The sequence below is a fragment of the Petromyzon marinus genome, chromosome 8 (genome assembly GCF_048934315.1).
Source record: "Petromyzon marinus isolate PM22_M1 ecotype Great Lakes invasive population chromosome 8, UKy_Petmar_22M1.pri1.0, whole genome shotgun sequence".
Classification (NCBI taxonomy): Eukaryota; Metazoa; Chordata; class Hyperoartia; order Petromyzontiformes; family Petromyzontidae; genus Petromyzon; species Petromyzon marinus.
The window spans coordinates 14540951-14558373 of record NC_133674.1 but is presented as its reverse complement, the minus strand read 5'-3'; the positions used below and the strand labels follow the sequence as shown (position 1 = coordinate 14558373).

The window sequence follows — 17423 nt, the reverse complement described above, 5'->3', positions numbered from 1 at the left end:
GCTTCTCTTTGCGACCATCCCATTTTCATCGTGGGCGAGAAGAACGTTTTAAATCGGCTGAAGGGCTCGCGTGTCACTCTCATTCGACTTGACGAGCTCGCCTTCATTCTTCTATAGTGCTCGGTGGTGGTTGTAGGTTTAACTTGGAGTATTTCCAGGGTTCATATCTCACCGAATATCTTCTGGGTCGCTCTATGGCTACAAATTCTGGGAGGGTGGCATGTGACCAAAGCAAGATGAATGTGCCAGGTGTGTTCATATTTTCTCGGTTGCTAACCAGGATCTGGATGAAATTAAGCCCCCGAGTATTTTGCCCATGGACATTTTGTTTTACTTTAATAAATGGTATTGGTATGTACAGAATAATGACAAAATATTTGTTTTTACTTAAATAGCTATAGTGTGTTTTATTTTATGATAATTATAAATTGTTATGCAATTTGTATTATGAACGATAATTTGAAACACGTAACATTAAATAATTATTTCATTTGGTAACATCACCCGCATATTGGATAGTTGGAGAGCTGGTTTGTAAAGTATGTTATCTTTACAGGAAGCATTAAAGGTTGTTATTGGAAACCTGTGCATTTGATTTTTTATCAGACAGTATGCATATTGATTTTGTGTGAATCCTTGCAGATAATAAATAAAATGCACAAAGTATATTGTTTTGTAATTATATTAATGGTTACATGTGGAATAGACAATTCTAAGTCACATACATCGAAATAGGAAGTGGAATACAGTACAAAGATGGGTATTTATTCATGATTATATAGCGCGGGATTTTTTACACAAATATCGATAAAAAGAACATCGCGTGCCCGGTAGGTGTTGTTATAGCATATACTTGGGAAGAGGCATTACATGTCAGGGGGGGTGGATGAAAAATAGCCGACCAAGAGGTTTCCCCACAATCACAACGCCGTATAATGGTCAGCGTTGAGCAAGTGACGAGGTCGCCCCACTCGGAGTCCCTTAAATCACCCCCCCCCCCTCGTCATCTGAATTCACGGCACAGCCGCCGCCGCCCCCCCCCCAAAGCAGATCACTGTGTGTGTGTGTGGAGCACTGTACGATCGTGCAGTCGACACGAGAGATGAGCGTCGCCGTGCAGTCGGAGCGTGCTTTCGCACGCTCCCATTGTTTTGCTCTGCAAGTCGTAGCAGAGGATATCATGAATGGGACGAAATGCGCGCCGTTGGTGGTGGTGCTGGTGCTGGTTCGTTAAGAATGGTAAGTTAGTGATCCCCGTGGTGGTGCGTGGAGAGAGAGGAGGGGAGGGAGGGCTTTTAAAAAAAAAACAAATGATAAAAAAATTGTGTTGCTTCTTAAAGATGCCCAGTTGGTGCGTCTGTAACAAAGGATCTGCGTTACGCACATCATATTAGGAGACAAAGCCGGCCAGCATTTGTGTTTTTTTTATCATGTGCATTGTGTTTTTTTTTATCATGTGCATTGTCTTGTGCCATACTATGGTTTTGTTGGGGAATTATTTGCGTTAAGAAAATGTCAGCTTGCGACGTTGTTAAGCTAATTCAATACGACGTTTATTGCGTAGTTATTTAGTTTTAATTGTATTTGCATTACATGTAAAATACAATTCAAACATGAACTTCATTGCTTGCTTCGTCATTATTTTAGCTTTTGTTTCTGTTTGTGCATTTTATCATGTGGGTAAGCTTACGTTGCCTCGATATTCATTCGTCGGCGAATGTACCAAGATGACTACGTTGCTTTTATTCGAGCATCATTGCTGCAAGTGTCCCCGCCCTGATATGTGTACCTTCTGGGTTTAAAAAAAAATTAGTTTTAACCCCAATACCATTTCTTGTTTCAGATGTCTGCATATAGCGTGTCTGCTGAACAGCCCACGGACAAATCAGGCTAGTGAGTATCTTCCATCGGCACAACTCACGAGGATTATGCCCCCAGCCCCCTTTGCTCCTCTTTGTTGTCTATTATCGGAGGCTTTTGTCTTGCCAACACATTGCATTTGGATGGCATGACATTTTGTTTCATGTATTATATAGTCCATTTGTTTTATAAGCTACTTTTATACGCACACGCTTATTTTCTATTGGCACAAAATAGCTCCGAAAGCCGTAACCTATGATATTGTGTGATTATATGGTGTACTGTATATTCTTTGCAGTACATTTACAAAGTGTCTACATACACATTTGCTTTAGTAGCAATGATAACCAAAATGAGGTGAGGATTTCCGTAAGAATGCATTTATAGCATTACTATTAAGTATCGAAATATTTGTATTCGAGTTTAAATGTTGCATTGGAGTTGTATTGCCTATTTACAAATGGTAGAATAACTGAGATGGTGTAGAAGTGGCATGAATCGTGGAATTTAACCCCCTTGGCCAGATGTCCCATTCAAGGCACGCTGTTGTGTGTGTGTTGGATTTAACATGGCAGTGTGGAGATGAGAGGTCTAGACAGTCCCATGGCTAATTATGCATCACATTCTCCATGTTACGACGGTAATACAAAAGGGAGATAGAACAAAATAACGTGCTTCGTAGTGCTGTAACATTTGTATATGTATGTAAGTATTCCACACGTGAAAAGTGATGAGACTGCTTCAATGTGTCCATCAAACTGAGCTGTAGTTAATGTATGTAACGGCAGTGAAATGCCCTATACTTCCAAATGAGCTTAATGAGAAGAGTGAGTCAGATTATAATTAAAAATAGTGAGTCAGGTGCTCATTATTTGATCAACCTCAATACTGGATTCTTAAAAGCCACGCGAAACTGACTGCATTTTGTTCTGTCCATATACTGCAATAGCTATGTGAAGGTAAAAATGCTTTTGGAGAAATGAGTTCCAAGCATGTTTATAGAATCAGAATCTTTATTTATGCTGGAGGAACACATTGCATAGAGAAACAGCCTTCATGAAAACATACCCTGAGGAGTGTTATGGCAATTTAATTGGCTGGTGTAAATAAGACGGGCCGATCTCAACAAGTAAACATGAAAAATGGGCTCCGTGGATTTTTTTTATCTGTTTTGGAAAGTGCAGCCAATAGGGTATTGCTGTCCTTGTGATAATTGCTTGGTTTCCATCCAATTTTCACTTTCATTGCTTAAAGTAAGTGATAATAATATTCAAAGGAACCAATGGTGGACATCAGAATTCCATGTACATGCGTGAAGCTGTTTACAGATTGGTTGTTTGTTTTTAAGTGCATTAAGGAAACTACAAAAAAAATACGAGGTCATTGTAATATCACTTATCATGCAAGTTCTACATTTGTTTCTGGTAATTTTGTCATTAATATTTTAGGTTGTCTTTTCTTTGCATTTTATCACATTAAAAGGCTGTGATATTAATCACTGCTTGTAATTATGTTGATTCATCGCTTGCATTGATGTGTTTTCACAATAATGATCCCCTTTAAATTATATATTTTTAAACTGAAAAAGAGGTTCAAGGTCTTCCTTTAGCGGCTGAAAGCGTGAGGTGATTTCACTCTTCCATCTTTTTGATATACTCAAATATAAAAATTCACACAGCACATCACATGAAAAGTTGAATGTTACACTTTTTTTCTAAAAGGCTATTTGGTTTGATTCTGTTAATGTGTGGCTAATGCTATGTTCCCATTGCCACTTTTTTTAAATGATCCAGTAGGCCAGACCCATATTCCTATGGACAGGCCTTAACAGGATGACCAATCCGCTTGCTCCCTTCAATACCCTATTTCCACTGGCACAACCATGCTGCGCCGGGGCTGTGCCAGGCCAAACCATCGTGGATCAGTAAGGAAGGGTACGGGCTGTTTTCCACTGCAGAAAGCCAAGCCATGCCACCGATGTCACACAATGTCGATACGCACGTATATGACGTGGTGACACCGTATCATTAATACTCCTCAGTGGAGTGACTGATGCCACATGCAATAAATGTGTCGTTAGCCCTGCGCATGGTCCTGCTTGGTCCTGCTTGGTCATGAGGTAGATTCGGTTATATTTTTTAGTTAGTCCAGCTTATCACAGTTTGGTCATGGCTCATCACATCAAATTGCCAGTGGGAAACCACGTGTATCATGACAGCTGCGTCCTAGCTCGGCTCAGTTGTGCCAGTGGAGAGGGATTATCAGAAGTGGGCAATGGGCAAGCATCCGAGCTGCCATTGGACACTGTCAAATAAACAGTCAAGCGATGCATCCCACACTTAGGTCATTTTATAATAATAATAAAAAATAGACCTCAGCCCGGGATGGATAGTGTAAACTCACCCAAAAATATATTAAATCTTATCTAAAAAATAAAGTTTACCTGCTCCCTCCGCTTGTGGCTGCGAAGGGAGAGACGAAGCCTTTGGACTGCCCAACTTTCAAAGCATTGGGACAGTAAATACGCTGTGCTGGACCATTCCAGGACTAAGCCAGCACGGCTCATTCTCTAATTGTCATGGAAATGGAGCTGTCTGGGTCTCAGTGTGCACGCGGCACTTTTTGTCAATCCACTACTGGGCGAGGGCCCTCCCACGCTGTGCCATCATGGAGGTTGTTTTACCATACTTCACGCCGTGCCGTGTGGGTTGGTGAAGGGGGAGCGTAGATGTGTGAGCATAAAGGTACAGTACAACAATAGATTTCGCTGTACCAGCCACTGGTGTATGCAACATACCAACCGTAGCTGCCTATGATACCTGTTTTGTGCACGGTGGTTGTCCATTCAAGTTCTGTCCAAGCTCAAGCCTGCTTAGGTTTTTATGATTTGGTATCGACACAGTGAAAAACTGTTTTTTCAATTCATGTCAAAGCATTAACCGCTGACGATGTATATGAAATTATATTCTTTTAATTTCATTGCATATATCTATTTCCAAGTTTTCTTTTTTTTACATGGTCTTTTAACAGTGAGTTTTTCTTCGAATAAATGTCAAGCAATTCTAAATTCAAACATTTCCAGCTGTTATCGTATGTTTTTCTCTTTCGTTGGACATATTAAAGCCATACACTTGCCTAGCATTCAGATCCTAAAGTAGGTTGACAATCGCGGAGAAACTGCAGCTATTGTTATCAAGTCATCAATTGCAATCTATTCACGCCTCCACCCTCGAGCTGTTACAGCATTGTATAAATAAAGCGGCTGCCACCAACCGCTGGCACACTTTTATCCTATTGCTATTCTGCAAGCGTCCGTGGCTGGGAGACTTGCACGCGGACGACGAGACGAAAACGGACCAAAAAGCGCTTGTTTTTTGTGTGCTCGCTTCCCCTGTGCACAGCTCCATGGAGCCGGGGTATTACGCCGTGAGAAGGCAGTCGGAGCCGGCAGTGAGCCCCGTGGGGGCCCCCGGCTGTGAGGAAGAAGAGAGGCAGGTGTACAAGGCAGTGCTGGAGGGAGGGGACATCCCCATGCAGGGCCTCAGCAGCGTGATCAAGAGGCCCTCGATCACTTCCGCACCGCTCTCTCCTCGCTCCAAAGGTACGATGGCCGAGCCCTGCAGCGCTCCCTCGCTCAACGTCGTGCACGAGCGCGCAATTCACGGCGAGTCGACGTTGCCGTAAACGCCCCATTTGTCTTTTCGCATTTACCGATTCGCCTAACCTACTAACGGAATTTTTACATTGGAGAAAAACATGGCGTGCGCAACGCTCTCCGCTCAACTTGTCGACCCATGGATTGGTTTACGCTAAACGTTGGCCCTCCCACCCCCACCCCGAGCGACCGTGGTGACTTGTTGGATCGATGTGTTCAACGCGAGCCCCGTGCGGTTAATGTCAGCAGTGGCACGCGTGTGTGTTGGCGTGCGCGCCAGACTGGGCATTGCAAACCGGCGCCACTCTGCAAGGCTGAGAGCTAAATTTGTTGGCCCAGATGAAGCGGGTGTGTGCCCCCTTGCGTGCGTCTCTCTTTCAGTGCTGGTACATGCCGTGCAGCTCGGCTCACGGCATAATTCGAGGCTAAATGTTCGGATCACATGTCATTTTGTTTGTCTAGAACGTGTTATGTAGGAACGAATACAAAAGGAGTGTTAGTACAGTAATCACTTCACTGTGTGGTGTTTATGTTGGTTTTGTTTTGCTTGGATTTAGTATTTTTATTCTTCGTATTATTTAACCGAAAACAAACTCCTGACACATTTAAACATTATTATCACCTTTCCAGCCAGTATTTCATTCGGGCAGAAGTGAATGTGCATAATTAATATCAAGGGATATTGACTTCCTCGATAGCACATGTAATGCATAATTTGTTTAATATGTAGAGTAGAACGAATCGGCATGTCGTGTGTGGTGGGGTAAGGTGTGGGGACTCCCATCTCTCCGAAGATGTCTCGTCTGACCAGCAAGGAAGAATAGGCCAAATACCCTCCAGAAGGACTCGCTGGAGCTCCCTCTAGTGGAGTGCGTTCCGCCAACAGTGATCTGAGAAAGCAATTGCAGGGCTGCACTTTTACCTTTTACATGCACTTGAATGTTTTTGTTTATTAGTTGATCGTTTCGATTGATAATAGGAAATATCATGTTTATTCTTTTCATCTTTTCAATATTTCCGATGTTAATTAAATTTCCTGTCTGCAAATTTTTACTTGTACGTAAAGTGTTGCCGCAAATGCATTTATAAAATCTATTAATTGAATGACATGAATACATAAATGTGATCAAATTTCATTACATTATTTAATCCTCACATAAAAGAGATGCTCCACCGTAACAAGCATGTGTTGAATGCATTAACACGGATGACCTAACACACACTTACGCCAATTTGCATGACTCTTTATCTCGTCAAAAATAATTAATCAACAATTGCAGAGACCTCGTTGTACAATGTCCCCCTGTTTGCTGCACGCTCTCACGTTTTGTTCCCGTTCTTAACTCTGCCGTCAACTGCTCTTTTCCTTCTCTTCGTCTCTCCTAACGCTTCCTGCGGATGGTGAAGGTGGGGACTCGGTGTCTGCCCTCTTGTTTTCTGACAGTGATGTAGTTTGTAGTAACCCCGGTAGCAGTCAGACTCATCCGTTCCGTAGCGCAGGAGCAGAGGCCCCAGGCGCTTCCGGCTTTGCCGTGGCGGATAGGCCAAGCGAGCCGTCAAAATTTACCTGCGACGAAGACGTCGGCGTCGACCAAGGCCTGGCAAAGCGGCGGTCCCACAGCTGCGACGACCTCCTCAACGAGAGCCACAGCGTGGAGACCGAGCAGCCCGTCAAGTCCGAGAGCGCCGAAAACCTCACCACCAAGGAGCGCAACGAGTATGCCGAGATCGGCGACATCAACCGCAGGGATCGCGGAAAGAGGAAAAAAGTGAAGCGCAAGGTGCGCGTCACCGACCCCGAGTTCTCCGAGCTATACAGGACCATGCATCAGATCGATCGGCAGCAAATTACTCCGTCTCCGTCGCTGTGCTGCGTTGGGACCATGGTGAAACGGTACGAGGGCAGCGGTGTGGGCCTGCTGCCCAACCAGGGCGGACAAACAGAGGAAGTGCCGAAGGACCTGGTAACCAGCAGGATTACAGAGTTTGAAAAATTCATAAAAAGGACAAAATCTATGCCGAACCTGAAAATAGCAAATCTTGTTCCATCACCAGTGGCCGTCATGGTGATGTGTAAAAGCGATACACTCTCCATCAGGCGTATGGGAAATTCGTTTTCCGCTGACTCGCTGCTAGACAGTGAGGTTGCAATGGAAAGCAAGTGGCAATCAACCGAACGGAAACCGAGCGCTGTGCCCAGAAAGAAAGCGAGCTTTGCAAGCAGTGATGCGGTCAGTCCCCAAAAAAGCACGGCAGCACCACCACTTGTGGTAAACCAAATCTCATTGGAGAGGGAAAGAGACGACGATGCGGACACCGATGGATTCGCGTCCAAGCTGAGTGAATTTGTTTTGGTGGACAGGACGTCCGTGTGCACGGAGAGTGAACTCGATCGCTTGTCCTTCGCATCCTGTGAGAGTTTAGAGAAGGCACGCAGGCGAACACATAAACACCTCTCTGGGGGCTGCACTGGATACTGCCCGGCATCGTGGGCCCGGTTCACGCTCATGAGTTTGTACGACAAGAATAACTACGACTACTACAGGAGCAGGAGCTCTCCTTTGAACTACAAATCCATGAAAATGGAAAACTACGCGAGAAACTACCGCACGCAGGTACAGCCAGACCGCTCAAGCTTTGCCAGGGCAGCGTGTCTCATCAACCCAGTTCCTGTCAGACTCAAGAAAAAGAAGAAGTGTTTGACCTCCCCGCTGCAGACTACGAGCAGGCAAGAGCACAGGGCAGAAACGTTGTCATCCGTGCACGAGACGTACCGAGAGAGGATGCGGAGAGAGACCCGGAGACGAAGTTTGCCTGACAACAGACTTCTTCGAGAACTCAAAACCGAGATCAAGCCGTTTGTACCGGAGAGGAAGTCTTCTCGATACATCTGGGAAAATTCCGAAGCTCCTTACCCCTACTTTTCAGAAAACCATTATCCTGGTCATCTGGAGAACATTGAGATGTCCTGTCCATTTCTTCCAAAGAGACAATATGCAGAATACCTCGTAGATTCATCCTACCCGCTCCTGAAACCCATCTCGCCCGTCCCGCCATCAACTTACCTTCTGGACAGAGACCAGCCCACGTACCTGCCTGCTGCTGTGCGAGGAGCTTATAGCTGCCACTTGGATGGCTTAGAAGGTCGTTCAATGTCGCCCCTGTGGTTGCTGGGCAGCAGCCCACTACCGCTGGAGGCAACGCTCTACCCTCAGCCGAACCTCAATCACTCTGAGCTCTCGCTCCATAGCCTGGACCCCAGCCACAGAGCCCAGGGAGATTGCCATTTTGTCCATCACCAAGGTGGAAATCTGTTGCCTTGCCTTTCGTCAGTGTCCAGTGATTGGTCATGTATACGTCCTGTGATCGCTGATATCTGTCGGATGTGATGATTTTTTTGTTTATCAAATGTGTCCTTAAATTCCATTTCATGGTATTTATGTCATGTCATTGCGTATGTCATTTTCCAACTGCAATGATGTAGTGTCACTTCGATGTTTTTTTTCCATAATTTACATCACGCATACACTATAATGTTCCTTTTTTAAGTGAGGACATTGGGGTTGTTGCAGAGTATTCCAGCGCATTTCTAATTACCTTTTGTTTCTTGATGCACTTTCAATCTCTTAGTGGTGTAACTGTCAATGTTACACAGGTTGAGAATTATTTAAATTAAAGACTTGGGTTTGAGACTAACTAACATTCTAACAACCCCGTGTTCCTTACTGCTTCCTCGTTTGCATTATTTCCAAAGCTGCAATACACATTTTATTATACATTCAGCACTAAGCATTTCATACATAGTCATTTGCTACAAACCTAGAGGGCTTCACGCACTCATTGCCTTTGCTGGAGGCTTACGCTTGAGTTTGGTCTGAATTGAAATTTCTGCAGATGCATTTATAAGAGATGCATTTTTTTACCACGGAAAATGTACGAATTTGTTTTCAGCATGGAAAAAACATAACAATATATTCGTCGGTAACACCGCTCTGAAGAAGGGGCATTGCTCCGAACGTGTCACCTCTTACATTGTTTGTTTTCTTTTAGAGTCGTTTTATCGAGGAATGTCTTTGAGTTTTTGCTTGTGAGTGAGCCACTACCAACGCAGTATAAAAAAGAAAACTGTTCAAAACACAGTTTATAATCATTCATATTGGCCAATCTGCAGATGCCTTTAAATACATTCATTTACATGATAATGCTTTGAAGAGGCAACGAAGAAAAGGAGGCACATTAGCACCACACTTGTGCCAATTGCTTCGTCCTGAGGCAATGAGGCGGTCAAGTAGGGGCGTAGCAAATGGGCTATTATGTCCGGCGTTATTGCACTGCACACCAGAACACCTTTCACCCCTTCAATGGCTTCCAAATTCATGAAGGCGATTGGACTTGCATTTATCACGTTTGATTTTTGAATTATTTTGTATTAATACTACTCTTAGCACAAAGTGCTTTGCGTGGTGTTGCAGGAAATTAACCTGTTAATGCGCTAATTGTGCACAAAATAAAGTACCAAAAACGTGCATTTGTAAATACAGTAATTACGAGACGTACGTTCTTGGAAAACATGATATCGTTGTTCTGTAATGGTGAAAGGCAACGCTGTGTCATGTACATATCCATTGAGGGGCTTGTGCTTCATTTTTATGTTGACTTGCACACCAGTAATTTATAGCGCTGCATGACTTTCTCCATTAATTAAGCTTTGTGTCGGCATTCACGTTAACTTGATGTTCATTAAGAAGTGAATTGCTAATTTTTTATTACATTTTTTTATTTAAACAAAAAAGGGGGTGGGGAACAATTAACTATGACCTGTTGTAATAACGATTTATATGATTTTAGTGGAATGAGGAATTAAACATTTAGAGAAAGACATCTGTAAATGGAAGGCACCACCATATTGGTGGGCATATTTTTAAGCCTCAAGTTAATTTTTTTAATGGATGAACCGAGTGAGGCTATTGAAGTGAGAGATTACCGTCTTGAAAAATGTACGTGCTTGAGTACTTTTAAATTTAGGCGTTAGTATCTTAATATATACATTTCAGCATACTTGGCCATGCTTATATATGTAGAAATTAATGCCTTTATTTTAAGTACTTTAAGTAATGTACATATACTTGAGCACCAGGAGATATGTGTGTAAAAAAAACACGAAAGTGGAAAATGTTTTGTGTGCTCGTACAAATGTGTGGGTTGACACACAGATGCGCGCTGGTTTGACTACGTCTGCATCTGCAACGTGCTTTGTGTGCGTGTGCGCTTGCCCATAAATCATCGTCTTTAACGTTTCCTGTTATGCGTGCACCATCTTTCGTGTGTCCGTGTATGCACGTGCGTGCTTTGCGGGGTGTGTGTGTGCGTGCTTTGTGTGTGCGTGCGTGCTTTGTGTGTGTGTGCGTGCGTGCTTTGTGTGTGCGTGCGTGCTTTGTGTGTGTGTGCGTGCATGCTTTGTGTGCGTGTGTACAGAATCTCTGTCTCCCCGGCCGATGTCCGCTTGCTCGTCCCCAACGGGCCGCCCGCCTCCCATCTACGAGAGCCGTGAGAGTGCAGAAGTTGTAGCTCGAAGACGGCGGGAGGAGAAGGAGGTGAGCACGTGACTCCTCTGCCGTCGTCACCTTCCCACGTCCCTTCCAAATCTATTCCATCCACTTAAGCGTCCGCAAATCGAGCATTGGGCACGTGATTAACGACTTTGGCGATATTTTGAGTGACTCCTTGGTGATTCACAATCGCGAGAAGTATTTTCAGTCCTTCACGTGTCTACTGCTGCTGCTGATTACAAACATTTGGGGGCAAAACATATGAAAGGGGAAAATATCCCATGAGAATGTAATAACCTGAAGCAGCTGGATGAGGAAAAGTGAAACTTCATGTCGGCAATGCGTTTTTTTTCATCTCAACAGCCAGCAGCATTACTCACGGGGCTCATTCCCATCTCACGTTTCAATTGCTGGGTAGCATGAAAAGCCTATATCATACTGCTCTGAATATCCAGATCATCAAGCCGGTGTTTGAGGGTGGATCAAGAAGTTTACTGTGCATTGTATCAGACTATTAGTCATTAATTAACTGCAATGGGGACATTTAATTTAAGCGTTCTTCAATCGGATTCATATGTGAACCAATAATGAAAGCCTGTACACATTTCGGGGTAAGAAACACGTTATTTATATGGCGATTCAAAGATGAGCTGGAGCTACGTTGTTGGTGATGAGGGCTCTCTTTGGGTCCAATGCCGCCTTGAGAATTTGCCCCATTTTTAACATTTACTTCAAAAGCCCAAGCCAGATAAATTACCTTTTTTAGATATGAACTGAGGACGTCAAATCTACAGGAGCACTATTTTCTTAATATGATCAATAACAGCTTTTATTTACTGTAAAGTATACAATTAAAGTTCTCAAACTAGCAGATCATCACATAATTCACTTTTATTGAACATACAAAGGAATTGGAACCATTTCGAGTTTTTCCATTTCAGATGGTATTAATTTCTGATCTGGCCAAATTCTTGTTTCTTGAACTCAAGTCCTTGTTTCAACCTCGTATGCCGATTATGTTACAGGTAATATAAAAAACAGGTCAATTCCAGAAGACCACGTGCTGTATTGAAAGAGGTCCCTCGAGTTTAGCCCCTGGCTAGGGGCATCGTAATCAGGCAACATTTTTAAACCTCCTACCTTGGGTGAGGTTCTGTGTTGTTGATTGGGAATCTATTGCCCAGTATGAAATGGTGATTTTTGCCTCCAGTAAAAGTATTCAGGAGATGTACAAAACAAATAATAACTTTTGTCAAATTTCTCCAATCAAAAACCTGCTTATGGAACCCTTCAATGAGTTACTTCTTGGTAATTTTTGTCAGCAATGGCAACCATCGTGTTCTGAGTTTGAGTTAAAAAAGCCTTTTCCAAGAATATCTTTATCCCCACAGGGGTGGTAAGTGAGGAAATATGAATGCTGTCTGAAAGTAATATAATCTAATTTGGTATTTAAAGAGCACCTTCAATAAAGGTGCTTAACATAGTTTAATAAAATGGTGACAGAAGCCAGGGGCTGGCAAGGGTTGTGGAATGAGTGACCTTGATAGCGGGTACTTGAGGATCACGAAAGGGAAGGGGAGGGATGGGAAGGAGTGGAGGGGTGAGGGGAGGGAAGAGGAAAAGAATGGGCAGTAGAGAAGAGGTGAGGCTCCATGGGAGGAATATAAGGAGGGTAAGGAGGGGGACCGCTTAATGTACAGGGGAAGTTTATTCCAGTGGAGGAGTGCAAGGAGGGAGAAGGACCGAAAACGGGAATGGGTTCAGGGATGAGGGGGAGAGAGACAGAAGATTGGGAATGAAGCAGATAAGAAGGGACATTGAACTAGATGAGAGAGGCAAGATAAGGTGGGGCAAGCCCATGGAGAGATTTAAAGACAAGCGTCAGATATACCCACCACATTCTGGCCGGCACACTGGGGCCCACTCGAGAACCATTACAAACTTATCCAGCAGCTACAATAACATCGGGTAGATATAAAATTTCCATTTGGCAAATACCTACTATTTACATTCTTGAGTGGATATCACCGCTTCGAGTCTCATTTTCTGAAAATAATACTGGAAATATCTCACATTCTAGTTTGCAGTACAGGGCCAAATGCACAGGGATTATAATAATGTGTGTACATTGTTACGTTTGCTGGGTTGCAGCGTGACCTGCATATAAAGTGGAAAACCAGTGGGGCAGTTGTACATTAAAAAAATGAAAGGTAAACATAAACCTTAATTGGCATTTATATAGGAGTTAAGGGAATGTACTTTAGTAGTTTTGTGCAGCTGATTCCAGACCCTTAATATATCCTGAATTATATTCCTGCAATGTTCTGCTTGCAAAAATTACATGTTATATTTAAAATGGAATGTTTTCGAAAAAAAAATCTCATACATCAGGATTATCGTTATTCATAACAGAATTGCATATGTAAAATATAGTTATAACTTAAACGATAGCCAAAACATCTCAATACATTTCCACATCAACATGATTACTGTTATTAGTAACTTAATGACATGTGTAAAGTAATGTTATCACTGAATGATAGCTGAAACATTTAAATACATTTCCACATCAATACTGTAAAAAAAGAATAGCACGTGTAAGGCACACATGACGTTTGACTGTTGGCTGTAACCGTAGTCACTGCGACATATGACTGGGACGTCTTACATTTGCTAGACGTGTGGACACGTGTTACAGATGATGGGTGTCCAACGTGTGTGCAATTGTCACAACAGCGCATGCTGGAGGAGCAGCGCAGGATAAGACGCGAGCAGGAGGAGGCCGATATCGCTTCCCGGCGACACTCTGGAGTCTTCCTTTCCCACCACCAGTTTATCACCAACGATCGCTTTGGAGATCTCCTCAACATAGATGACTCCTGGAAGCGGACATCGGTGGGAGAGGTCTGTCCCAGCTCGCCATCGCCAGCCCAAGTTAGCAATTTTTTCATTTAATTTTAGTTTCCTTTTTCCCAACATAATCTTCTGCCACTCCGTGCTGTGATTAACCTCTTTTCACCTGCAACGTTGTTTTTGTATGTTATGAAAACAAGCTTCTTTGAGTGATGCTCTTCACACGTTTTTTCCTGGCTTTGTAACTCATAGCACCAACCGTTAAATTTGAATGACCTCGCAAATCCATCTGTGTCATTTTCCCAATTGTTGCATGAGACTTACCTTGCTCCTCTGTCAACAGGTGTCATAATTAACACTTTCCTGGTCAAAGATAGTGCTTTTTTGTAATTTCAGTGGTGGTTCTCAACATTTGAATTGCAATTCTTTTTAAAAAAAATCAATAGGGTGTTTTAGTGACCATCTGTCTGACCTTTGAATTTCTCAGAAACACACATGGTCTCAAGAGTCTAAGGAATTAATCATAAATTATTTAATCCCTCAGAGTCATTTCTGTTGAGAACTACTGCGTAATAAATGTGCTGTAGTTGTAATGTGTTTCTAACAGTGTTTGTTGACAGGTTAGTATAAAATTCATTTAACATGCTTTAATAAAGCCCATCGGTGTGCACACATTATGGCAAATTCTGTAAATTGTGATCCAGTGCCCCGTTTATTATTGCAACATAATATTAGTTGGAAGATGTGCTTAATAACAAGGATCATGAGTCCTTTGTACTGTTTACATGGATGTTGTTAGGAATTTTAACATATCATATCTGTCAACAAACACGTTTAGAAACATTACTCATTTTTTACGCATATAAACATTACTCAACATGTACCTTATATATGGTAAACATTACAGCACAAACTTTGTGAGAGCCAGTGTGTTATCGTGTATACATAGGCAAGGCAAAATCTGGCTAATAGACCTGAAACACCTTCAGCTTGTACGAGAGGTTGGCTGAGATTGTTGTTTTAGAAGCAGCGCAAGTTCAATTATACCTTGATCCTGTTTAGACGGTAAAATATCAGCCCACCTTGTACGGTACTGTACTCGACTATTAATTATACCATATCTTCATGCCAGAGATTATATAATGTACAGAAATGTACAATAACATTACAGTTTAACTCAATGGATGTTTACCTATTTCACAACATGTTTTTTTGTTTGAAATCATAATTGCAAAAGTGTATGGTTTCCACAATATTTTAATTTGTTATTGTAGATGTCAATGTCTTTGTGCAACCGTGGATTAACATGGTTTGCTCTGTGCAGCCCACTCGACAGACTGCAAGAGCGAAATATAACTTCAGAGCCCAATCACAAAAGTAAGTCTGCAATTTGTGCACGAATCGTCGGATTCCGTTTAAAGTTTCTGAATTTTAATTCATGCATTTTCTTTACACTGTGGGTTGATTACTAACAGGTTAAATAAACCATGGCAATGGGAGACGTACATTGAAGCAGTTCTGGAGGTGCTCGAGGGGCTGATGGCTCCAATTCGCAACAGAACAGCTGAAATCATGGTTTTGGATCGAGCAGCAATCACTGTACACAAAAAAGTATTTCGGTAAAGTCACGTAGGTAAAAAAAGAATAGATCACAACGTTTCGATCGCAACACAAGCAATCGTCATCAGGTGGGACAACCACAGCAAGAAAAAACTGCTTCATGCCAAAGATTATATAATGTACAGAAATGTACAATAACAGTACAGTTTAGAAAAAAAACTGCTTCAGCAATCACCACCTGATGGGACAACCACAGCAAGAAAAAACTGCTTCATGCCAGAGATTATATAATGTACAGAAATGTGCAATAACATTACAATTTAGAAAAAGCTTCTTCAGCAATCGCCACCTGATAACGATTGCTTGTGTTGTGATCGAAACGTTGTGATCTATTATTTTCTACCTACGTGACTTTACCGAAAGAATCCAAAGAGTATGGATTCCTGCTGTCACAAAAGCTTAAAAAAAATCTTGTTGCTTGAAAAACTAAAAATGTGTATTCAAATAATGTAGGAACTTGCAAACTTGCCGATGATATGGATGTAAGCATGAAGGTGGCCGACCATATACTGGCTTAAGCGGCAAGCTGCCGGTATTTAAACCCTTTTATCGCAGACTGATTCTCAACGCAAAAAAATGCGTCAAAACAGGTTTTTTTTCTTTCAGAAATATTAATAAGTGGATTCTTTGAAAGTTGGTATGTGGGGGGATAAAAATGGTCAAGTGTGGTACCACGTTGCTTAGCATAAAAAAGGTCTTAATCACTGCTGCTTGCTCTGTTTGCCTGGTCCAGGGAGCTTCCCCTCCACAAGGGGGATGTCGTGTACATTAACAGGCAAGTCGACCAGAATTGGTACGAAGGGGAGCACCACGGCAGAGTTGGAATTTTCCCCGCAACTTACGTGGAGGTGAGTCACATTTGAGTTGGTGAGCTCCAGGTTGGAGGGACCATTGGGGTTAAGCCTTTTGATCCACAATAATGTGTCACACATTTTCTGTGACATCGTGTATAAATCAGCCCCAAGTACTGTACTGAAGAAGCTTGATTCCATCTATCACTCGGCCTTAAGATTTACATTGAACTGCCCATATAGGACTCACCACTGTGATCTCTACATTAGGTCAAACTTAACATCTCTTAATGTTCGACGGCTTGTGCACCAGATCTTATTTTTTCACGATGTACTTACAAAAAAATCTGCAGACTACCTGCTGGATCTCCTCTCTGTTTCAAAGAACAAATTTGACCTCAGGTCTTTGCTCATTTACCAGCTTCACATTCCCTATTGCAGTACAAAAACTGGGAGGAAGGGCCTATGCTATTGATGCCCCCAGGGTCTGGAATGCAATTGCCAATAAACTGCAACTTGAATCGCTACCAATGAGATCTCCTCTCAAAACTGCTCAAGAGGAGTTGTACACCCCTAGCTGCCACTGCTATTCATTGGCGTAAAATAAAATAAAATGTTTCGCTCCGGATGACGCTGCAAAGTATTATCTGTATTTTGATTTAGCGTGCTGATCTTAAAGGTGCATTGAAAAATTTGATACTCCGACTGATGCTTCTGTTGTTGTGGAGTAACTCATGCAGCCAGCTATGGCTCTAGGATTTGGTGTTACATGTTATTTATGTAGTTTATTGTAAAAATTCGGTCACAGTCCCTGTGATCACTGTTACGTTGCAATTATGGCTTTATTTTTTGGTGATTTCGAAAACGTTTTTTGGTTAGGACATGTTTGTTTTGTAGTAGTATGGAGTTAGACTGATGGCCTTAATCTAAGTTTTCTTGTGGTTGTTGTTGTTGTTGTTTGACTTGCATCCCACTGGGATTTATTGCACACAGCGTTGGTGTACGGTGCTTTTTTCAGGAATATTTTGCTGTGTTTTTTTCATGGATTTTCTGTTTGCACAGTCACATAGTCACTTTAAGATGTTTTTCTTGTTC

The 17423-nt window shown here is 42.4% G+C and overlaps 1 protein-coding gene across 35 annotated transcripts in view; it reads left to right on the top strand.

Moving 5' to 3' along the window:
* The window catches only part of LOC116940264 (sorbin and SH3 domain-containing protein 1-like), a 143639-nt gene that overhangs the window by 109390 nt on the left and 16826 nt on the right, over positions 1-17423 (top strand). For 33 of the 35 annotated variants that reach the window (XM_032949796.2, XM_032949814.2, XM_032949806.2 and 30 more), the window contains 7 exons: positions 1844-1893; positions 5262-5461; positions 6923-8818; positions 10991-11109; positions 13801-13998; positions 15242-15294; positions 16271-16385. In XM_032949796.2, the coding sequence (XP_032805687.2) occupies positions 1844-1893; positions 5262-5461; positions 6923-8818; positions 10991-11109; positions 13801-13998; positions 15242-15294; positions 16271-16385 (2631 nt within the window). The remainder of the gene's footprint in view (positions 1-1843; positions 1894-5261; positions 5462-6922; positions 8819-10990; positions 11110-13800; positions 13999-15241; positions 15295-16270; positions 16386-17423) is intronic. The other 2 variants (XM_032949801.2, XM_032949830.2) reach the window with 2 other exon arrangements.